This window comes from Aotus nancymaae, unplaced genomic scaffold (genome assembly GCF_030222135.1).
Source record: "Aotus nancymaae isolate 86718 unplaced genomic scaffold, 86718_ANA_hifiasm-v0.15.2.pri h1tg000041l, whole genome shotgun sequence".
Lineage (NCBI taxonomy): Eukaryota > Metazoa > Chordata > Mammalia > Primates > Aotidae > Aotus > Aotus nancymaae.
This window is the reverse complement of record NW_026988455.1, coordinates 10,946,920-10,972,412: the sequence shown is the minus strand read 5'-3', so window position 1 is coordinate 10,972,412 and position 25,493 is coordinate 10,946,920. Positions and strand designations below refer to the sequence as shown.

The 25,493-nt window shown below is 36.3% G+C and overlaps 1 protein-coding gene across 2 annotated transcripts in view; it reads right to left on the bottom strand.

The window, feature by feature from the left end:
* Positions 1–25,493, bottom strand: part of BRD10 (bromodomain containing 10) — an 84,720-nt gene that overhangs the window by 33,641 nt on the left and 25,586 nt on the right. For both annotated transcript variants that reach the window (XM_012454529.3, XM_012454530.3), the window contains exon 3: positions 7,947–9,361. In XM_012454529.3, coding sequence (XP_012309952.2) covers positions 7,947–9,361 — 1,415 coding nt within the window. The remainder of the gene's footprint in view (positions 1–7,946; positions 9,362–25,493) is intronic.

Genomic DNA, 25,493 nt, shown 5'->3' with positions numbered 1-25,493 from the left:
AATAACCCAACATATATTTCTTTATTCACCACTGTTACTTACTTCTGTGCTTACACAGTACCTTATAACAGACGTAAACTCCTACAAAGATAGGTAAGTGGGTGGGTTGCTTAAATAAGCAATACTTAGGGAGAAGTGATTAAATTCTTGGTATTGTTATAATACAGCTAGTAATTGATTTCTAAACTGAGTACCATAAGTATTGCTCAAGGGGACTCATGAATTTGAATGCCAAGATGCCTTTCCTCTATACACTACCTTTACCTTTTTTTTTTTTTTTTTTTTTTTTTTTTGAGATGGAGTTTCGCTCTTGTTACCCAGGCTGGAGTGCAATGGCGCTATCTCGGCTCACCGCAACCTCCGCCTCCTGGGTTCAGGCAATTCTCCTGCCTCAGCCTCCCGAGTAGCTGGGATTACAGGCACGCGCCACCATGCCCAGCTAATTTTTTGTATTTTTAGTAGAGACAGGGTTTCACCATGTTGATCAGGATGGTCTCGATCTCTTGACCTCGTGATCCACCTGCCTCGGCCTCCCAAAGACCTTTACCATTTTTTAAAGTTCACAAGAAAAAACCGAATGATCTTGCTGACCTACCATATGGGAAAGTTTTTTAAAAACAGTAATTTGAAGGAAATAAAATTCTTCCTCAATCTCTCCCCACCAGCCCTGCTCTGATTAGCTTTTAAAAAATTTTTTAAAAAACGATTTGATTTTGTATTCATTTATAAGCACAACAGAGGTCACTGCTGATAGTCCCATGAATTTCATCTTATTACACAGGCACTACATGTAGGTACTAAATTCTCAGTTAAGTCTAGCAGCTACTCTATTTGAATGGATTGAGAAGCTGAGATGGTGTCTTGGTATTTCAGTTCACCATGTCATTAGGATGCTTAAATGTTATTAGGAAATTGGAGGTGATGTTATATATTGGTTATAAGCTTGAGTTTTAGAACTAAACTACCGGGGTTTGAATACCTGCTACAATCACCTACTATTATAGGTCATGTATAATAGCTACATCCATGACCTTGAACAAACTGCTTCATTTCTTTGTGCAGTTTCTTCTTCTGTAAAACAGGGATAATAATATTACCTACTTTGTGAGAATTAAATGGGTTACAACATGCCCAAAGCTTATACTACTGCTAGGCACATGGTAGGTGATCAATAAATGTTAGCTATTGCTTTAGATAAGTTATGTTGAGAAAACCCTAAACAGAAAATCTTTTAACCTTCCTCAAATTCTTTTTACGTACTCCATCTCAGTTCTTCGTATGCATATGTCCTCTAAACTAGCACTCTACTTTGTACACAAATCAATGAATGCAATACTTAAAGTATTGTAAGTATCTGTTCTTATGTTTGTTGTCCTTACTATGCTGTAAATTACTGGTGACAGAAATCACATTATTCACTTTATATTTACAGAATTTAGCACACATAAGTTCTAAGAAGTGATTCCTAAACACCTACTTTTATTCAGAAATGTCACCACTAGTCTGGAGGGTAGTAAAAGGAATGCAGGTAATTGTTTACAATTCTAAGGGTCCACTTAAGTCATTTTATAGTGAAGAAAACATTGATGATGATTTTAAATAATTTAAATAATCTGCCAAAGAGTTTCAACATGACCTAGTAGTGGTAGTAAGAAGATTAACATTTATTGAGAGCCTACTATGTGTCAGATGTTTAGTAAAGTGATCTGTATAAATTATCTTATTTAATTCTCAATACAACCCTCCCACGTAGGTAATAACTCTATTGTAATATGGAATAACTGAAGATCAAAAAGATTAATTAACTTACTTATGTGTCACACAGTAAGTATGCACCACAGTCAGGGATTCTAACTATGAAGTCCAAGCTCCTCCCATTATGTAATTCTACCTCACAAATATTATATATTTCTTGATTTCTAGCATGTGCCAGGCTCCATGTGAGGTACTATGCATTTGCTATTCTAATTAATCTTTATAACAACACAGCCAAGTATTACCTCATTTTTCACAGGCAAAGAAACAGGCTATAAACAGGTAAAGAAGTTGATGGAGGAGCTGTAGCTAAAATGCACTAGGAGCATATATGTGAAATTAGTTCTGTCTCACTTCAAAGCTGTACTCTTTTTACAGTAAAATACTGTACTCTTTCAAATTTTTGAAAGGGATGTAATCTGCTTCTGTTTGATTTACAGCATTCCTTTTCATTAGGGTTGGATGACATGCACATTTACTGGTTTTTAATACCTTCAGTATATATCCTCAAAAAACAATTTGAATATAAATTTTCCTGTATTCTTCAGTAAAAAGTCAGCACTTTAAAAAAATTAAATATTATTTAAAAAATGGAGCATGAGATACTACAAAACCACGCCTTTATCTGGTGATCTGTTTTTGCTTCAGGAGAAAATATATACAGGGTAAGTTACATACTGCCCCCTAGTGGGCTTCCATTCCCTTATCACTAAACTTGATCATATCCTGGGCCTTTCACTCCCACTGCCCTAAGTTACGTGGTCATATAAAATAGAATAAAATTCTCAAACCTAAAATTATGCTGAAGTCAGAAGTCAAATTAAAATGTACACAACTCAACACCACTCTTGAGTCTAAAACAGACATGTACAAAAAGTGTCAACCTGTACCTGGAAAATAAGAAAACCGTAATATAATAAACATTAGTAATTAATGTTACAAAAGTATACCCTAATGAAGCTTTCTAAAACAATATGATTAGAACAACTTAAGAAAAGGATGCCCAACATGAGAGGAAAAATTATAACTAAAGATATATTTTATACTGTAACTGAGGCATAAAACCCTAGTTTTCTAGAATCTGGGAATATCCCTTTTATAAAAGAAATGGCACATTTCTTTACACAAGAAGGTGATTATCATCCCCCTTTCTGTTCCCCTTTCTCAGTTTCTTATTCCTCTTCTTTACCCCTCTCCTTCACCTGGTTTTCCTGTCTTCACTCCTCAGACCACTGGGCTACTCATACTCAAATATCCACTTTAAGCCAAGTGTAGTGGTACATGCCTGTGATCCCAGCTCTCCCGTGCTCCCAGCTACTTGAGAGGCTGAAGTGAGAGGATGGCTTGCGCCCTGGAGTTTGAGGCCAGCCTGAGTAACATAGCAAGATCCTGTCTCTCAGGGAGGGGTAGGGGAAAGAAAAAGAAAAAGAAAAAAAAAAAGGCGCTTCAATGCTTTCCTAGATTTAGCCTTTCCATGTTTTAAAATTATCCCAACACATTCACTTCCTCCTCTGTGCTTTCATCTTAAGAATCTTAATAAATAAATGAATACTAAGATATTAATCATTGTTACAAGTAAAAACTCAAGAGCATTTATATTATTAAATAGTGAATCTGCAAAGTGCCTGGGATGTAAAGTCACAGAACTTTTATTTACTAAATGTGCATGTCTTGAGTTAACTATATTCTAGGGATTTCTGGAGTGGTCTATCTCAAGTAAGCAATGTGACCTTAACTTGATTTTCCTTTCACTCTCCTTGTCTATGAGCAAATTTCTTATTATACTGGTAATTCTTTAACCCTATCACATAATTCAGTAACTCCTGAACACCCATTTCTTTTTACCCTTTAACTTAGAATACTCAATCAGTTGCCAAACTCTGCTACTTACTGCAACATCTCTCTCAAAATGGAATTTTCTTTTATCAATGTGATAGAAAAGTCATATAATCAGTCTTTACCTGGATTTAGAATTTTCTTTTTCTTAAAGTTAACATCTACCCCTTCATCTTACCCCTGCCAGCTTCTTTTCATAGCTCTTTAATGGTATCCTAATTGTCTTGCAAGATCCTTTCTCCTAATCCTGCCACTTACTAGCTGTGTGACCTTGGACAAGTAAATAAATCTCTCTGTATTGGAAGGAAGGAGGGAAGGAGGGAAGGAGGGAAGGAGGGAAGAAGGGAGGGAGGGAGGGAAGGAGGGAGGGAAAATAATGACTATTTGAGGGGGGAAAACCTTCCAAACAAAACTAGTTGAAAGTATCTTAAAACACCATAAGCTTTTTGTAATTGTTAAATGCATCTGTAATCATTTTTGTGTTTCTTCAGACTTTATAAAAAGTCCCCTAATTCTTAGAATTTCTAATTCATTTTAGCCAACTCGACTTGCTCTACACAATTTATAGCAGTATATTAGTGAAAACAAACAAAATGTCCAATAAGGAGATTGATTAAATTAACTGCAAAATACACAAAACAGAACCCTACACAGCATTTAAAATGATGCTGCAGGGATCTATTTATTGCACAAAGATGTTCATGGTATACTGATACACAGAGGTAAAAAGCAGATGTTAAAATGGTATGTATACCATAATCCTATTAAAAATATATAGTCTTTGAAAAAATGTTGAAAGATACATATTAAGGAGTTAGTTTTAGTTACATCTAGGTGAACCATATTATATGTATGCGTTCATTTACTTATTTAATATATTCCCACACAATGCATCAGCCAAACTGCTAAAGTGCCAGGGATGCAAAACCAGAAATAATCCTTCTGTCCTTAAGAATGTTATAGAATAGAGAAGAGACAATCATCAATATTACCTAGAAGTAAATGGAGCTATAATAAGTATTATGAAGGAGAAGTGTCTGGTGCTATAACCACAAACAACAGGGAAATTTTTAACTAGTCAAAAGATAATGGGAGGCTTCTTTAAGGAAGTGATAAAAGAACAAACATTTACTAGGTGATAAGGAAAGTGCTATTCTTTTTGCTTGTCTCTATATTCTTTAAATAAAATGTATTGATTTTATAATAAGAAAAAACAATGAAAGAAAACCAAAGGATCTGAATTTGTTTTGCTTTGGGTTTTTTTCTTTTTTACTCCTAAATAGTTATTTTTAATTTATGCTCAGTTATTCTTGCTTGTCTTGCTTAAATAACAAAGTTTTCAGAAATGTTTAAATTTTGAAAACAGGTCATCAAGGAAAATTTCTAATCACCAGGTCATATTTCTCTTATTCTATCATTGAATAAAAATATAAGATCAAGCATGAGATAATGGACATTATTGTTTCCAATGTCTTCTATTTATTCTATAATGTTTCCAAGAGTAAGGAACAGGCCTATATGAGTAAAAATGAATTCAAAATTTTAAAAGGAGGAAGGAAACCCCAATTCTGAAAAACAGATTAAATTGCTTAAATGTTACCAGAACTGCCTCCTACTGTGCTAAAATTATCAAATCTTTTTCAATCAAATTGTCTCTTTGTGCCTTCTACTAAAAATCACCTGCCAATACAATAAGGTGGCTTACAAAATTTGGAGATACCACCAAAAATTGGAGCCTGTATCACTCAACATAAAATAGACCAGATTAACCACATGTAGAATATAGTCTACCCTAAGTGAAGGTTCATACAAAGTCATGGATGACATAGCTTATCCCAAAGTGTATTCTACAGAATACACAGGTTTTTGGTAACTATTGCTTGGAAAAAAAAAAAGCTGTGTTAAAATAAACTTGAAAAAATACTAGGTTAAACAAAATTAAGCATTTTCTTTTCTTTGAGACTTTCCAGAATCTTTAATAAAGAGGCTCAGAATAATTTACTCACAACTTAAAAGGTCAAAAGGTTTTGAAAACTAAAAGTCTCAAAATTAATTTATATGGTAACAAAACTTGACTTCAACTTAAGGTTTTCTACAGTCTTTGTTTCATTTAGTCTAATTTATACATTTTTCTGTAGCAACTATGTGTTTGACTACAGGAGTAATTCCCACCAGGGAATATTACTTAACCTAAGCCCTACTGGAGATGTTACTTAATAATAGACACCATAATACCCTTCTAAAATCCAAAGATTTCTGAATTTCAAAACATCTCTATTATCAGTTTTGCAAAATGAATTGTGAACCTCTCTTAAAGCACAGTGTGAATCTTTAAGAGGAGTATTTTCCAAACCTATGAGATGGAGCTCACTTTAAAAAACACTGAGAATGTAAAGATTGGATTAAGGTATGTCCCAAACTGACTACAAAAGGTCATGATGTATCACACCTAATGAAGAACAGGGTAAAGCCTTAGATACAACAAGTGGACTGAAAACTATATAAATGAATGTTTAGTTGTTATTGTAACTCTATATGTAACATTGTTATATCAATAAGGAATTCAGTAACTGATGAAAAAAGGGAATTGGCCAATGTTTACCCAATACTAATTAAGTAAGCAGACAAAACTGAATCTGCCAGATCCAAACATTTTTGTCATTTAAGACCTGGCTTTCTAAGATTTGCTCTGAGAATAAAATAAGAATACAAACAAGTGTATTTTTTTCTGTTTCACGCATATAAACCTTCTCTCCTCAACTAAGGCTTAGAGTACTTATTGAATAAAATATATCAATGTGCCTTCCAAGTGTTTCCATTCATTTTTGTAGAACTGGACATGAAACTCCCTCCAATTTTCCCTCTGATCTCCAAATATCTTAGATTTTGGTTTTTAAAAATGTTAACAATACTTTGGTCACATACAATATAAATTTCTTTTAATCCATTTCTAGCACTGTTTTTATTCTGCTACCAGTATAATTTGCTTAAGAGCTACAGCAGTGTCTATTTTATAAACTGCTTTATTGCCTTTGAGCACATGAATAGTAGTGTAATAAACAATAAAAAGTTGTGGGTTACAATTATATTAATAATATACTACATACTTTAGAGTTGGAAAGTAGTTCTAATTTTAAAATATTATTTAATATTTTATAGACTAATAGTTCAAAGTGAACTTGCCACATTCATCAAATTAAATTTATAAAAAGCAAATGGATTGCTTATAAAATTTACAAGGCTTATTTCTAAAAGCAACATTTAAAAATTGTGGTTTTTCATCACTTAGATCAATGCGGACCATTTTGAAACTTTCAGTCCATTAAATTATGCCTGGTTTTTGTAATACATTTTATACTACTTTCTTTACCAATAATATATTATATACATGTTTTAAAACACATCCAATTGTATTTAATGACTTAAATAACTAAAACATAATACCAATTATATTAGTTAAATACAAGATTCATTCCCTCATTTTCCAACTCATTATCAAATTTTTGCCAAATCTTACTTTTACTGAGGAAAGAAATAAAAAACTGAAATCCACAAATGAAGATGATGAACCTCTATATTTTAGTGTTAATTCCAATTTTTTTCCAATCAATCAACTTCTTATTAGGGTTATTAAAACTGATCATCTGCTTTTATCTCACCTATCTGCTTGATAAATGAGACATAAATGGATTTAAAAGACAGACAACAAGAAAAGCAAAAGCACCTAAGAAATTCAAAAACAGAACAATCAACCACTGAAGACTTTATCACATTTTTTGTTGTTTAAATAGACTGGTGACAAATATACAGGGCATTTAAATTTGGTGACAGACAAACTTACAAATCCTTTTACGCTTCATATCTTATTAATTGATGTAATTTTCTCATATTCCACATATTTTCTTGATATGAAAATACATACTGAAAACAAAGTTCTGAAAAATATATGATATGAGAAAAAAACAGAAGCTAGTTTCTATGAACTTTAATTCTGGAAATGTTACTTCCTGAAATCAGTGCTTTTCCTACTATACTTTACTGCCCTTATCCTGGAAAAAAAAAATTCTCATAAGTGATGGGAAAGAAATTGGTCCAGAGAAAGCTAAAAACATAATGTCCAAACATGTTCAACTGAAAAATAAATTCAAACATACTGTATCAGTACTTTTTTTGTTGGAAGAATATAAAATGTCATCTGCTCTGAGCTTTTAACTCATGGAATATAAAATAAAATTTGACTCTCAAATATACATGCATGCACACATGTGCATTTTACTCTCTCAATCAAAGCATCCATGATGCATAATTGAAAAAACAATTTGAATTACAACTCCCATCCACTTGTATTAGCTTACCAGATTTGTGCTTCTTGTGTTTTGCTTTTTTTTTGATGATCAATAACTTATTCTGGATCTCAGGTTTGTAAGACTTGAATGCAAGAGAATGAAGACCTTCACGTTTTCTCTGTAACTTTTCATTCAAAACATCTTTCAATTTCTTTTTCTTCTTTTTCTTCTTTTTTGCCCTCATTTTAGTTAGTTTGAGTTTCTTGTGGCTCTGTAGTGATTGCTCTAATAGAATATCTCTTATAACTTTGTGGCAGTTAATTTCTGGATGATCACTGTGACTTCCATTTACATGTATTTGGCAAGATTTTAGAGTATTTTCTTTTAATGGACTGGGTTCAATCTTTATTCTGGAAGCTTCACCATATTTTTCCTGATTTTCTACAAACCTTATTTCACCTGGACTGAGAGGCTCTCCAAAGCCAGTAACTTCCCCTGGACTCCCTGGTTTCTCTAAATTTTCTTTATAACAATCAGTTTTTTTAATTTCACAAGGCCTGTGAATTCCAATTCCATAGTTGGATTTTATTTCCATTTCAACAGAGATGTCATGATTATCCAAGATAATTTTAGCAGGGCAGCAAGCTGGATCAAAAGTATTCTCCTGCTCTTTCTTGAATGCAGAGGGCAGGCTTTCTCTACATCTATGTTCTCCATTACTTGTACTAACATAGTCACACTTCAATTTCTCCAATTTAATCCGAGGTACTCTTTGTATTTTAATGGGTGGAATTGGAAATTCTGGGGCTTGAAAGGGTCTCTGTTTATAAATCCGTACATCTGCACCACAGAACTGTGGAAAATGCACATAAGCATTCTCCAAATAATCATAACCAAGAATAACTTCCCTGCATTCATGGATAGGCTGTCCAAGTACAGCATCTTGAACTTCTTTTTGTGTTTCATACACAAAGTCACAAAGACCCTTAAGTAGCCATACTTTTTGGTAAAAAGGTAGTTCGTGAAAAGGTTTTTCTTCCAAAGGATTAACTTCTCCAAGAACTTTAAAAAACTGAGGACACAAACCCAGTTTTTCAGCACAGTTATCAGGATTTTCAGTCTGCCCTACAGCAGTGTACCACTGCTGTACTTTCTGTCTCAGTGCTGCTTCCCAGGTCCTGTAAGGCAAAGTAGGTCTTCGATGTAAGGTAGGTCTGCGATGGGGAGGACTTAATAGAGAAGTCATTATTTTAGATAGAAAAGCATTACACTGAGGCATCAAAAGACAACGTTCCAATTCGTAAAAGACTATTTCTGGCAAATTTAGAATTTGTTGGGCTAAACAAAGGAAATGCCCAATAGCTGGAATTTCCCACATGGTCTCCATACAAGTTGGAGCTGCTTGCGCTAGAAGTTTTCTTTCCCATTCTTCTATTTCCTTTTGACTAGCTTCTTCTGCTTCTTTTCTTTCTTGCTCCCGAAGCCTAAAAAAATTTAACAAATTATACTATTATTACTTAGAGGGTACAATAATATAAATTTTAAATATGTTTTTTATATATATATATATATATATTTTTTTTTTTTTTTTTTGAGATGGAGTCTCACTCTGTTGCCAATGCTAGAGTGCAGTGGCACAATCTCGGCTCACTACTTCCTCTGCCTCCTGCATTCAAGTGATTCTCCTGCCTCAGCCTCCTGAATAGCTAGCTGGGACTTCAGGTGTGTGTCACCACGCCCAGCTAAGTTTTGTGTTTTTAGTTGAGATGGGGTTTCACCATGTTAGTCAGGCTGGTCTCAAACTCCTGATCTCATGATCCACCCGCCTTGGCCTCCCAAAGTTCTGGGATTACAGGCGTAAGCCACTGCACCCAGCCATATGTTATATTTATCTTTAGTCAAAAAGGCAACTAACTGTCCTAGATTTATTTATTGATTTATTATTATTTATTTATTTATTTGAGATGGAGTCTCGCTCTGTCGCCCAGGCTGGAGTGCAGCAGCGCAATCTCGGCTCACTGCAACCTCCATCTCCTGGGTTCAAGCAATTCTCCTGCCTCAGCCTCCCAAGTAACTGGGATTACAGGTACCTGCTACCACGCCCAGCTACTTTTTAGTAGAGATGGGGTTTCACCATGTTGGCCAGGCTGGTCTCAAACTCCTGATCTCAGGTGATCTGCCTGCCTCGGCCTCCCAAAGTGCTGGGATTACAGGCATAAGCCACCATGCCTGGCCTGTCCTAGTTTTAAATATCAGTACAAAGTGCCTCATAAAAGTACCATTTCATTTGTTTTGGATGAATAAATACACCTATCACTTCACCCTGAATTTGATGGAAGACTGCTGACACCATTATCCACAAAGTAAATTCTTCAACTTATAATATATACCAACTTCATTTACTAAATGAAAGCAATGTAGAATTTGATTACAATAATTTCTAGAAGTAATATGACTTCAAACAAGAGCTGTGAAAGTATTTACATCTTTTGACCCTATAATTCTATTCCTACAAAGTTATACTAAGAAAATAATTTTACAGAAGCAAAAAGTTAGGTACTTATCAATGTTAACTGGACATATAAGAAACATAACTATAATAAAATTGTTTTATAATTAGGAAATAAACTGGAAATACTATGTAGCCTTAAAAATCAAAATTAATATTATGTATAAACACAAAAAATGTCAGAATACAACACAGTACTTAATAGTCATAATGAAAATATGTATATATTGAGCAGAGAAGTGGCAGTACTGCAAAAGTAAATAACTCCTAAGTTAATGGGAATATGAGTGCTTTTTTCCCCTCTTAAGATTTTCTTTATTGGCACTACTATAAAAACTTCTTAATTAAAAAAAAATTAGATGCAAAGATAGGCATAAGTCTTCGTGACCTTAGATTAAGCAATGGTTTCTTAGAACTGACACCCCAAAAAATAAGTAACAAGAGAAAAACAGACAAATTGAGTATCATCAAAACTAGAAAAATTTGACCTTTTAAAAGACATCAAGATAGTAAAGACAACTCACAGAATGGGAGGATGTTTTTGTAAACTATGTACTTAACAGGAGACTTGTATATAGAATATATAATGATACTTAAAACGCAATAATAAAATGACAAATAGTCCAATTAAAAAAAGGACATGCCAAGTGTGGTGGCTCACATCTGTAATCACAGCACTTTGGGAGGCTGAGGCGGGTGGATCACCTAAGGTCAGGAGTTCGACACCAGCCTGGCCAACATGGTGAAATCCCGTCTCTACTAAAAATACAAAAATCATGTGGTGGCACATGTCTGTAATCCCAGCTACTAGGGAGGCTGAGGCAGGAGAATTGCTTGAACCTGGGAGGCGGAGGTCATAGTGAGCCAAGATTGCACCACTACACTTCAGCCTGGGCAACAAGAGTAAACCTTCATCTCAAAAAAAAAACAAAAAGGGAAAGAAACTTGAACTTGAATAGATATTTCTTTAAATGAACAATGAAAGCACATGAAAAGATGCTCAACTTCATTATCAATTAGAGAAATGCAAATCAAAACCAGAATGAGATACTACTCCAAACCTACTTGGATAGTTGTTATACAAAAGACAGATAGTAACAAGTATTGGTGAAAAAGTGGAAACTAGAAACCTCATACACTGTAGACAGTATAATTGCTTTAGAAAACAGTGTGTTTAACCTCAGAAGGTTAAACACAGAGTGAGTTACTATGTGATCCAACAATTCTATTCCTAGGTATATACTCAAGAGAAATAAAAACATTTGTCCACACGAAAACTTGGACATGAATGTTCTTAGCAGTATTATTTACAACAGCAAAAAAAAAAAAAAAAAAAAAAAAAAGGGAACAAATCAATGTCTGACATTGGCATTTTTCTATAAATCAGATTGCAATCTATTAAGCTAAATATAGTAAGAACACTACTTTGGCAAATATCTCTTTTATAGAACAGCCTACTTTTATATTTTTGGTTGAAATGTCATACTATAACTACTTTGCTATTACAAATACAACAAGTTATCGTATTTATCAGTTCTGGTTTATTTAAAAACATTAATAAAGAAACTGTCATTAGTGATTTGGAATTTATATATATTTTTTACATTTGAATACCTAAAAAATGTTAAATATTCTTAATAAAATTCAACTTTTTTTCAAAAGTGCTTAGTGTTTTATGGACTTTTACTTTTTACTGAATGAGCATGGTAGTGGACAGGCAGAATTTGGCTTCCTCCCTACAGAGCTGGGACTCCAAAAGCACACAGACTCAGTAGATGGGTATACTGAAAAAAGTCCCTTCCCCCCATTTCCAACTGGAGGACTACAAGAAAATTTTTTTTTCTTCACAATGGGAATGGTGGCTGGAAAAAAAATAAAATCTTAAGAATATGTAACTATAAGCTGACTCATATGGATTTATTCCCAAATTCACATTTCTTGAGTGCTCAGAAAAACATTACACTAAGAAATGAGTTTAATGTGGTTTCATACCAATATTGCTGTCAGGTACGTGAACAACAACAAAAAATCAAATCTCTGAGGGAATGTACCTTAAGCCTAGACTTTAAGGAACTCCTATTGCTACAGTGGTAAGAAATGAGTTCACAAAGATAAATCATAAAAGGAATTAAGATATTAAGAGGGATAGAAAGAAAGAATCTGACCCCAAGATAACAGATGTACGAATTATAAAAAACAAGAAATACAATGTTCAGTGAAAAGAAATTGAAAACATGAGCAAAGAAAGATTATAAAAAACGACAAAGCAGTTTTGAAAAAGAACTAAAAAGAACTTCTAGAAATGAAAAATACAGAAATTACAATAAAGACAGATTTACAGTTAACTCCTTGATATAGTTTGGATATTTGTACCCTCCAAATCTCATGTTGAAATCAGATTCCCAATGCTGAAAGTGGGGCCTAGTAAGAGGTGTTTGGGTTATGGGAGTGGATCCCTCATGAATGGCTTGGTGCCATTCTCACTATAGTGAGTTCTCACTCTACTAGTTCTCATGAGAACTAATTGTTAAAATGAGCCTTGCACCTTCCTCTTCTCTCTCTTGTTCTCTTTCTCACCATGTGACATGTTGGCTCCCCTTCACCTTTTGCTAGGAGTAGAAGCAGTGTGAGGCTCTCCCCGATGCAGATGCTGGCCCCATGCTTCCCGTACATCCTACAGAACCATGAACCAAATAAATTATCCAGCCTCAGGTATCGCTTTACAGAAATGCAAAATGGACTAAGACACCCTTCAACAGCAATAACAGAAGCCAGCACACAATGGAGTATCTTCAGTATACTCAGAAAATAAGTGCCAACAGAAATTGCCAGAGTAAAAATATCTTTCAAAAATATAGACAAAAAGACATTTTCAGACCAAAAAAAAAAAAAGTGTTATTTGTGACTAAAAAACACAATCTACAGGGAATTCTAAAGGATGTGTTTCCAGAGGAGAAGAGTGATCCCTAACTGAAGCATAAAGATAGGAAAAAAATGAAAAAGTGGCCAGGCGCAGTGGCTCACACCTATAATCCCAGCACTTTGGGAGGCTGAGGCAGGCGGATCACCTGAGGTTGAGAGTCTGAGACCATCAACATGGAAAAACACCATCTCTACTAAAAATACAAAATTAGCTGGGCATGGTGGCATATGCCTGTAATCCCAGCTACTCAGGAGGCTGAGGCAGGAGAATCGCTTGAACCCAGGAGGCAGAGGTTGCAGTGAGCCAAGATCATGCCATTGCACTCCAGCCTGGGCAGCAAGTACAAAATTCTGTCTCAAAAAAAAAAAAAAAAGAGAAAAAGAAACAGTGGTTAATCTACATAAATACGGCATAAAATAATAATAATAATTTTCTATGGAGCTAAAAAAAAAGACAAGATAGAATTAAAATACATGACAACAAGTGCCAGGCCCCATGGCTTGTGCCTGTAATCCCAGCACTTTGGGAGGCCAAGGCAGGCAGATCATTTGAGGTCAGCAATTTGAGATCAGCCTGGCCAACAAGGTGAAACCCCATCCTATTAAATATACAAAAATTAGCTGGGCGTGGTGGTGCATGCCTGAAAAGTATGTCAAGGTCCTTGTATTAGTCAGAAAGAGGGCAAAAATACTAATTAGTATTGATAAGTTACCAATTAATGTGAAAATTTCTATGGTAGCTGCTAAAATAATAGACTTTATTATTTTTTCAATCCCTGTTTCCATCTCCACTAATTTAAATATTTTATGAAGTCTATTTTATTAGGAGGTAAAGAAGGCAAAAAGAGAAAAAATGTGGAATAAGTAGGATATAATACAAGGTAAGGCAATAATTTTTTTTTTTTTTTTAAGACAGTCTTACTCTGTCGTCAGGCGCCAGGCTGGAGTGCAGTGGTGCGATTTCGGTTCACTGCAACCTCTACCTCCGGGGTTAAAGCAGTTCTCCTGCCTCAGCCTCCTGAGTATGTGGGACTACAGGTGCACGCCACCATGCCCAGCTAATTTTTGTATTCTAGTGGAGACGGGGTTTCACTATGTTGGCCAGGATGGTCTCGACCTCTTGACCTCATGATCCGCCCGCCTCAGCCTCCCAAACTGCTGGGATTACAGGCGTGAGCAACCTCACCCCGCCAGTCATAAATATTTTACATAATAATGAAGATACAATACTCATTAAGTAGTAAGATGCAGCTAAAGCAGTACTTTAAGGGACATTTACAAATTATGAAAGCCTGTTTAGAAAAAAAGAAAGCTGAAAATCAAACACATAAGTGTTCATTTCAAAAACATAGAAAAAGAACTGCAAATCAAACTCTAAAACAAAGCAGAAAGAGCAAAAATCAATGAAATGGAAAATAAATGTATAATAAAAATCACTGAACCCCAAAGTTGGTTCTTTATAAACATTAATAAAATGAATAAACCCTGGCAAGACAGATCAAACACACACACATATAACCCGAATGCCAGAAATGAAAATAAAATATCCTGTAGGTCCTACAGATAGAAACAATGTAAGTTATTGTGAAGAACTTTACGCAAATAGACAATTTAAATGAAATGGAAAACTTCTTGAAAAGCACAAATTAACAAAAATGACACAAGAAGAATAAAAATCTTAAGTTCTGTTTTAAAAACTACATAATAAAAATCTTCTCTACACAGAAAAATTGAGGCTTCTCCTAAAGGCTTTACTCTAAGAATTCACCTACAAAATTTCAGTTTATGAAATTATTAGAAACAAAACACTAAACAGATATGATAAAGCAGCAAAAAAAGGAAATTAAATAAGAAATTAGAGCAGTCTAGGCAGACTTGAAAAGAAACAAAAAGAATTTCTAGAAATCAAAATATAATCACAAAAATTTAAAATTAATAGGTTAAATCGCTGTTTATACACAGGAAAAGAAGGAAGAGCTAAAGAAATTTCACTTTAGCGCAAAAAGACAAAGATATGGAAAATAAGGAAGAGACAGACCAAATAAGCTTGAATCCATAGCTAACATAAAACAAATTGATCGGGCTGTGTGTGGTAGCTCACACCTGTAATCCCGGCATTTTGGGAGGCCAAGGTGGGAGGATGGCTTAAGTCCAGGACTTCAAGATTAGCCTAGGCAATATGGTGAGATCTCATTTCTTAAAAAAAAAAAAAAAATATCAGTCTGGTGTGGTGGCACACACCTATCTGGAAGGCTGAGGTGGGAAGATCACTTAAGCCCGGGAAGTCAAGGTTACAGTGACCTGTGTTCATGCCATGGGCACTCTAGCCTGGGCAACTGAGCAAGACCCTGTCTCAAAAAACCCAAAACAAAACAAAACAAAAGCAAGAGACAAAAAACAAAGTGGAGCTCCAGAAATTAAGAATAGAGAGGTTGGAAGGTAATGGTGATCACAACGGATGAAGATATAATGGCTGAGAATTTTCCAGAACTAATGGGCACAAATCTTCATTTTGGGAAGCCCCAAAAAATAAATGAAGAAAGTAAGCCATATTTGGGCATAGGATAAAAAAAAATAAAATAAAAAATCTTACAAGATGGAGAAAAAAGGACAGACTACATAGACAGAAATGACAGGCTGAGAGATCTATCAACAGCAACAAAAATAAACCAGAAACAACAGAACAGTATCTTTAAAGTGTTGAATTAATATATCTATCAAACTAGAACTGCATAACCAGCTAAACTATCATTCACAGATGAGGGTAAATTAAAGCCATATTCTTTTTTGGTTTTTTAATTATACTTTTAAGTTCTGGGGTCCATGTGCAGAACGTGAAGGTTTGTTACATAGATATACATATGCCATGGTGGTTTGCTGCATCCATCACCCCGTAAACTACATTAGATATTTCTCCTAATCCTATCACTCCCCAATCCCTCCACCCCCTGCTATCCCTCCCCTACTCCCATGCCCCGACAGGCCCTGGTGTGTGATGTTCCCCTCTCTATGTCCGTGTGTTCTCATTGTTCAACACCCACTTATAAGTGAGAACATGCAGTGTTTGGTTTTCTGTTCTTGTGTCAGTTTGCTGAGAATGATGGTTTCCAGCTTCATCCATGACCCCGCAAAGCACATGAACTCATTCTTTTTTATGGCTGCATAGTATTCCATGGTCTATATACACCACAATTTCTTTATCCAGTCTATCATTGATGGGCATTTGGGTTGGTTCCAAATCTTTGCTATTGTGAATAGTGCCGCAACAAACATACATGTGCATGTGTCTTTATAATAGAATGATTTATAATCTTTTGGGTTTATACCCAGTAATGAGATTGCTGGGTCAAATGGTATTTCTAGTTCTAGATCCTTGAGGAATCACCACACTGTCTTCCACAATGGTTGAACTAATTTATACTCCCACCAACAGTGTAAAAGCGTTCCTATTTCTCCATATCCTCTCCAACATGTTGTCTCTTGATTTTTTTAAATGATCATCATTCTAACCGTAAAGCCATTTTCAATTAGACTAAAATGAAAACTTCTATTGTCTTCTGCTTCCATCCAAAATGAAGTAACAAAGAAACAAATTTATACTTTCATCTGAACCAATCAAAAAAATCCTAATACATGAAATAATGGTTTTCAAGCAAAGCACAGTGACTCATGAGAGATGAGAAAGAGATGAGGTGAGTCCAAACATTGTTTCAGTTTATAGCCTTGAAAGAGTATCCAGATCATGATGCAGACAGAAGAAGGTAACCAAGCAAAGCCCAGCAGACTTCCTTAATTGAGAAGGAGCCAAGAGTCCAGAGAGACAAAGGCAGCTAGAGTCTGCAGGACACAGTACCTGCAGAGTACCAATGAGTAGAGAGCTGCATAAAGAGAAACACTGGACTGGGAGATCCTAGATGGCCGGTTAGGAGGAACTCGGGATTGCAGCTCTGAGAGAAAGTGCAGAGGGCAAGTGGATGCCGTATTTCCAGACGGATTTTTACTGCCCACAGACAAGGAGATTCACAGGCGGAGGAGCCCCACGGGTCGCCAGCGCCGCTGGTTTGAACGGCGCGGCCGCTTGGCCTGCGCCCTGGGGCAGCGGCTCACTGTACAGAGTGAGAGAGACTGAGTCCCCTATAAGCCAGCAAAGGGAGCTGAAACGGGGAGCCAGGCCAGCGCCACGAATCTCAGAGCCGCAGCTTTAGCCAACGCAGCGGCTCCGGAGGCAGAGCAGATGAGACGGTGTCCCCTCTTAGCCAGCAAGGGGACCTGAAACAGGGAGTCAAGCCAGGAGATTCCTGGGCAAAAAAAGCGCCACTGCAAACACAACTGAACCCGGGAGAGTCAAGCTCTGTGGAGGAGGGGCGTCCTCCATTACAGAGGCACCCTGCAGTTCCCAGGGCAATCTACCAAGGCAACCCGCCAATACAGAGACTCCATCACTACAGGGGCGGGCCAACATAGCGGAAGCAGTTCTAACTACACCCATATAAACAGGACTGCAGGGAAGTTCACACGGAAGCTGGGCGGAGCCCACAGCAGCTCAGCGAAGCCTCTGCAGGCTGAGTGTGACTAGGCTGCCACCTTCTGGGCAGGGAAAACAGCAACCGCACAGCAGAAAATCGTAAAGTTCTAACTCCCTGGGACAGAACACCTGGGGGGAAGAAAAGGGGGTTTATGAGTTCTACCGCTGCAGACTTAAAATTACCAAAATCAGAAAGAAAACAACTACAAAGTCAACAGGTGGATAAATCCACAAAGATGGGAAGAAACCAGCGCAAAAAGGATGAAAACACCCAAAACCAGAACACTTCTCCTCCTACAAGGGATCACAACTCCTCACCAGCAAGGGAACAAGACTGGATGGAGAAGGAGTGTGATGAAATGACAGAATCAGCTTTCAGAAAGTGGATAATAAGAAACTTCCGTGAACTAAAAGAACATGTTCTAACCCAATGCAAAGAAACTAAGAACCTTGAAAAAAGACTTGACGAAATGCTAATGAGAATGGACAACTTAGAGAGGAATATGAGTGAATTGATGGAGCTGAAAAACACAACACGAGAACTTCGCGAAGCATGCACAAGTTTCAACAGCCGAATTGACCAAGCAGAAGAAAGGATATCAGAGGTCGAAGATCAACTCAATGAAATAAAACGAGAAGGCAAGATTAGAGAAAAGAGGGTAAAAAGGAATGAACAAAGTCAACAAGAAATATGGGACTATGTGAAAAGACCTAATCTATGTTTGATAGGTGTACCCAAATGTGACGAAGAGAATGCATCCAAGCTGGAAAATACTCTTCAGGATATTATCCAGGAAAACTTCCCCAACATAGCAAGGCAGGCCAATATTCAAGTCCAGGAAATACAGAGAACACCACAAAGATATTCCTCTAGAAGAGCAACCCCAAGGCACATCATCGTCAGATTCACCAGGGTTGAAATGAAGGAGAAAATACTAAGGGCAGCCAGAGAGAAAGGTCGGGTTACCCACAAAGGGAAGCCCATCAGACTCACAGCAGATCTCTCAGCAGAAACCCCACAGGCCAGAAGAGAGTGGGGGCCGATATTCAACATCCTTAAGGAAAAGAACTTTCAACCCAGAATTTCATATCCAGCCAAACTAAGCTTCATAAGTGAAGGAAAAATAAAATCCTTTCTGAACAAGCAAGTACTCAGAGATTTCATCACCACCAGACCTGCTTTACAAGAGCTCCTGAAGGAGGCACTACACATAGAAAAGAACAACCAGTACCAGCTACTCCAAAAACACACGAAATGGTAAAGAGCATCAACACAATGAAGAATCTGTATCAACCAAAGGGCAAAACAGCCAGCTAGCATCAAAATGACAGGATCGAATTCACACATAACAATATTAACCCTAAATGTAAATGGACTAAATGCCCCAAACAAAAGACACAGACTGGCAAATTGGATAAAAAGCTAAAACCCATCAGTGTGCTGTATCCAGGAAACCCACCTCACATGCAAGGATACACAAAGGCTCAAAATAAAGGGATGGAGGAAGATTTATCTCTCAAGCAAATGGAGAGCAAAAAAAAGCAGGAGTTGCAATTCTCATCTCTGATAAAATAGACTTTAAAGCAACAAAGATCAAAAGAGACAAAGGACATTACATAATGGTAAAAGGATCAATGCAGCAAGGAGAGCTAACGATCCTAAATATATATGCACCTAATACAGGAGCACCCAGATACATAAGACAAGTTCTTAAAGACTTACAAAGAGACTTAGACTCCCATACAATAATAGTGGGAGACTTCAACACACCATTGTCAATATTAGACAGATCAACGAGACAGAAAATTAACAAGGATATCCAGGACTTGAACTCAGACCTGGAACAAGCAAACCTAATAGACAGTTACAGAACTCTCCAGCCCAAATCTACAGAATATACATTCTTCTCAGCACCACATCACACCTACTCTAAAATTGATCACATAATTGGAAGTAAATCACTCCTCAACAAATGCAAAAGAACAGAAACCATAACAAACAGTCTCTCAGACCACAGTGCAATCAAGTTAGAACTCAGAATTCAGAACCAACCCAGAACCGCACAGCTTCATGGAAAATGAACAACTTTCTCCTGAATGTTGACTGGATAAACAATGAAATGAAGGCAGAAATAAAGACGTTCTTCGAAACCAATGAGAACGAAGACACCACATACCAGAATCTCTGGGACACATTTAAAGCAGTCTCTAGAGGAAAATATATAGCAATAAGTGCACACATGAGAAGAAAGGAGAGATCTAATATTGACACCCTATCATCAAAATTGAAAGAGCTAGAGGAGCAAGATCAAAAAAACTCAAAAGCTAGCAGAAGACAAGAAATAACTAAGATCAAAGCAGAATTGAAGGAGATAGAGACACGAAAAACCCTACAAAAAATCAATAAATCCAGGAGCTGGTTTTTTGAAAAGATCAACAAAATAGACAGACCACTAGCCAGATTAATAAAAAAGAAAAGAGAGAATAACCAAATAGATGCAATAAAAAATGACAAAGGGGATATCACCACAGATTCCACAGAAATTCAATCCATCATCAGAGATCATTACAAACAACTCTATGCACATAAACTAGAAAACCTGGAGGAAATGGATAAATTCCTGGACAGTTGCCTCCTCCCAAGCCTAAACCAGGAAGAAGTCGAAACCCTGAATAGACCAATAACAAGGGCTGAAGTCGAGGCAGCAATTAAGAGCCTACCACCCAAAAAAAGCCCAGGCCCAGATGGTTTCACAGTCGAATTCTACCAGACATACAAAGAAGAACGGATATCATTCCTACTGAAACTATTCCAAATAATCCAAAAAGAGGGAATCCTTCCCAAATCATTTTATAAGACCAACATCATCCTAATACCAAGACCCAGCAGAGACTCAACAAGAAAAGAAAACTACAGGCCAATATGCATGATGAACATAGATGCAAAAATCTTCAATAAAATACTGGCAAGCCAATTACAACAGCACATCAAAAAGCTTATCCACCATGATCAAGTAGGATTCATCCTGGGGATGCAAGGCTGGTTCAATATACGCAAGTCTATAAATGTAATTCTCCACATAAACAGAACCAAAGACAAAAACCACATGATTATCTCAATTGATGCAGAGAAGGCCTTCGACAAAATTCTACAGCTCTTTATGCTAAAAACTCTCAATAAACTAGGTATCAATGGAACGTATCTCAAAATAATAAAAGCTATTTACGACAAACCGACAGCCAATATCATACTGAACGGGCAAAAACTGGAAGCATTCCCTTTGAAATCTGGCACTAGACAAAGATGCCCTCTCTCACCACTCCTATTCAATATAGTACTGGAAGTTCTAGCCAGAGCAATCAGGCAAGAAAAAGAAATAAAGGGTATTCAATTAGGAAAGGAGGAAGTCAAATTGTCTCTATTTGCAGACGACATGATTGTATATCTAGAAGACCCCATCATCTCAGCACAAAATCTCCTGAAACTGATAAGCAATTTCAGCAAAGTCTCAGGATACAAAATCAATGTGCAAAAATCACAAGCATTCCTATACACCAATAACAGACTTAAAGAGAGCCAAATCAAGAACGAACTGCCATTCACAATTGCTACAAAGAGAATAAAATACCTAGGAATACAACTAACAAGGAATGTAAAGGACCTCTTCAAGGAGAACTACAAACCACTGCTCAACGAAATAAGAGAGGACACAAACAGATGGAGAAACATTCCATGTTCATGGTTAGGAAGAAACAATATAGTGAAAATGGCCATACTGCCCAAAGTAATTTACAGATTCAACGCTATCCCCATCAAGCTACCAATGACCTTCTTTACAGAACTGGAAAAAAAACACCTTAAACTTCATATGGAACCAAAAGAGAGCCTGCATAGCCAAGTGAATTCTAAGCAAAAAGAACAAAGCGGGAGGCATCACACTACCGGACATCAAACTATACTACAAGGCTACAGTAATCAAAACAGCATGGTACTGGTACCAAAACAGAGATATAGACCAATGGAACAGAACAGAGGCGTCGGAGGCAACACAACATAACTACAACCATCCGATCTTTGACAAACCTGATAAAATCAAGCAATGAACATTCCCTGTTCAGTAAGTGGTGTTGGGAAAACTGGCTAGCCATATGCAGAAAGCAGAAACTCGACCCCTTCCTGACACCTTACACTAAAATTGACTCCAGATGGATTAAAGACTTAAACATAAGACCTAACACCATAAAAACCCTAAAAGGAAACCTAGGCAAAACCATTCAGGACATAGGCGTAGGCAAGGACTTTATGACCAAAACACCAAAAGCATTGGCAACAAAAGCCAAAATTGACAAATGGGACCTAATCAAACTCCTCAGCTTCTGCACGGCGAAAGAAACAGTCAATAGAGTGAATCAGCAACCAACAGAATGGGAAAAAATTTTTGCAGCCTACCCATCTGACAAAGGGCTGATATCCAGAATCTACAAAGAACTAAAACAGATTTACAAGAAAAAAACAAACAAGCCCATTCAAAAATGGGCGAAGGATATGAACAAATACTTTACAAAAGAAGACATACATGAGGCCAACAAGCATATGAAAAAATGCTCATCATCACTGGTCATTAGAGAAATGCAAATCAAAACTACATTGAGATTCCATCTCACGCCAGTTAGAATGGCGATCATTAAAAAATCTGGAGACAACAGATGCTGGAGAGGTTGTGGAGAAATAGGAATGCTTTTACACTGTTGGTGGGAGTGTAAATTAGTTCAACCATTGTGGAAGACAGTGTGGCGATTCCTCAAGGACCTAGAAATAGAAATTCCATTTGACCCAGCAATCCCATTACTGGGTATATATCCAAAGGATTATAAATCGTTCTACTATAAGGACACATGCACACGAATGTTCATTGCAGCACAGTTTACAATAGCAAAGACCTGGAACCAACCCAAATGCCCATCGATGATAGACTGGACAGGAAAAATGTGGCACATATACACCATGGAATATTATGCAGCCATCAAAAACGATGACTTCGCGTCCTTTGTAGGGACATGAATAAACCTGGAAACCATCATTCTCAGCAAACTGACACAAGAACACAAAATCAAACATCGCATGTTCTCACTTATAGACGAGTATTGAACAATGGGAACACATGGATACAGGGAGGGGAGCACTATACACTGGCGTCTGTTGAGGGTAAGTGGGGAGGACAGCGGCGGGGGGAGTTGGGGAGAGATAGCATGGGGAGAAATGCCAGATATAGGTGAAGGGGAGGAAGGCAGGAAATCACACTGCCACGTATGCACCTATGCAACAACCTTGCATGTTTTTCACATGTACCCTAAAACCTAAAATGCAATAAAAAAAATAAGAGATTCAAAATAATAAAAAAAAAAAAAAAAAAAGGGAAACACTACAGACGTGCAGAGGGTCCCCCTGGAGTATTCAGAGTACTGACAGTAGAAGGACAAACTTACAAAATATTAGAGAACATAGTGCCTGTTCCCACCAGCCATGCTAGAAAACTAGACTCATAATCTGTGGGATATTGGGTAGAATACTCAGGAAGGTCTTACCTTGGTAGTAGAGAATAATTAGACCTGACCTAAGTAGTGATCAGGACCCAAGTAACAAATCATAAAAGACCCAGAATAATAAAACTGTTTGTAATAATAAAAAAACTGTTTTTAATTGCATTCCAGGAAAAAGCTCAAGAAGATTTATAGAAATACAAAAATATCCAGGGCTCACCAAGGTAAAATTTACAATGTTTGGCATTCAAACAAAGGCTACTAGGCATACAACAAAGCAGAAAAATGACCCATGATGAAAAAAAATCAATCAAAACTGACCCGGAAATGATGCACATATTAGAATTAGCAATAAGGCCTTTAGAGTAGTTATTGAAACTATATTCCCTTTGGTCAAAAGTTAAGTAGAGACATCAAAGATATAAAAAAGATCCAAACTAAACTTTTGGAGATAAAAACTACAATGTCTGAGATGAAAATACACAGAATGAGATTTATGACAGATTAGACATGGCAGAAGAAAAGATTAGTGAACTTGAAGACAGCAACAGAAACTATCCAAATTGAAATATGCAGAGAAAATACTTCTGTAGTATATACTTAGAAGAAAACAGATGATTACAGAAAGAATGTGATAAGAATCGGGAACAAATAAACTGTTAACATATGGGTAAGTATGAATAAAAATTATATTATAAAAACAGTAATAATGTTTAATTTAGAGGTTAAAAAATGAGACAGAGCTAAATTATTAATCAAAAATAATATATAAGATGGATGAAGCAGAAGAGAACAAAATTAAGAAGAGAAACAGAGCATCCCTATCAGTGAAAGTAGGTGTAAAAGAATTCCACAGGTAAGTATCAACAGATAACGCCAAATTTAAAAAATCAAGAAATGGCAACATAGCAAATGTGTACAGGATTCTAAATAAGAAATGTGAACAGGATTACCAGAAGAAATAGCTAAAAGTTAAAGGTAGCTGATTCTGAGTCATGTGCTTGAAGTTGAGTTGGGTAAGACTGCTGCCTTTTAGTAGCCTTAAAGATACTCTGTGACTTTTAAACCAGAATGTCTGTAAAATAAAACACTCTTAAATCAATTTTTCAAAAGCTAAAAAAATCAGATGATTTAAATTAATGTTTATGTTAAATTTATGGATACTGTGTATTTCACCATGAAATTTAGTTTTTCTACACTTCATGTACTGAGAAGGGTAGAATATCTTTCTTCAATATACTATTGTTAACAATAGGAAAAGTTTTCAAGTTATTTCCCATAAAATTTAATTCAGAGTTTGTTTAACAGTTTGTAATAGGATACTGTGTCTTAGAATCAACCATCAGAAACTGGGTTTGTTTATTACTATTCTTGGCATAGAAAACTGATTTTGGTCAATCTTGTCATAATTAATCCTGATTATGAGCTCAGTATAAAATCACTTATTGGTTAGAAAACATCTCAGACTGTAAGTCTAAAAATTCTCCCTTTTTGGTTATACAGACAAGTAAAATACAATGTTCTTTATGGCAGATTTCTATTTTCAAAATTAAATGTGACACCTTGTTTAAGATTATGGAACCAGGTAGTGCCAAATAGTAGAAGAGATATGAAGAGTCAACACCAAGTGGGGAAAGCACAGCAAAAAAGAATATGGGAATCCTGAAGGCAATGCATACATAACTAACATCAATTAAATACATTTTGTTCTGACAGAGAAGAGTGTTATATGTTCTGCAAAGGTGAAAGAGTGACAACTAGTGCTCAGAGAAGAAAATGAAAGGGCAAGTTGGAGTAGATGAAAAATCTATGTACTTGCTTTGCCTAAAGAAGTGAAAAGCAACTTTTGGCCAATATAAAGATTGGTCATAAGGTAATTTCACAAACTATTTACCTGCCGCGGATTCTAAGGACATGTAGAAGAGTGAAATAACTTGCCCCAGGTTTTCCTAACAGGTCAGTTTAAGAGACAGAAACACAGTTTGCCTGGTAAGCCAAAGTTAGTACCAACTGGCTTGCTCCTAGAAGAAGAAGAAAATTAGGCAATGGTATAATATACAAATTTCATTAGCTCAGGTGCTTGTAAGGGCCATGACACAGTTGAAGTGTGATGCTGCCA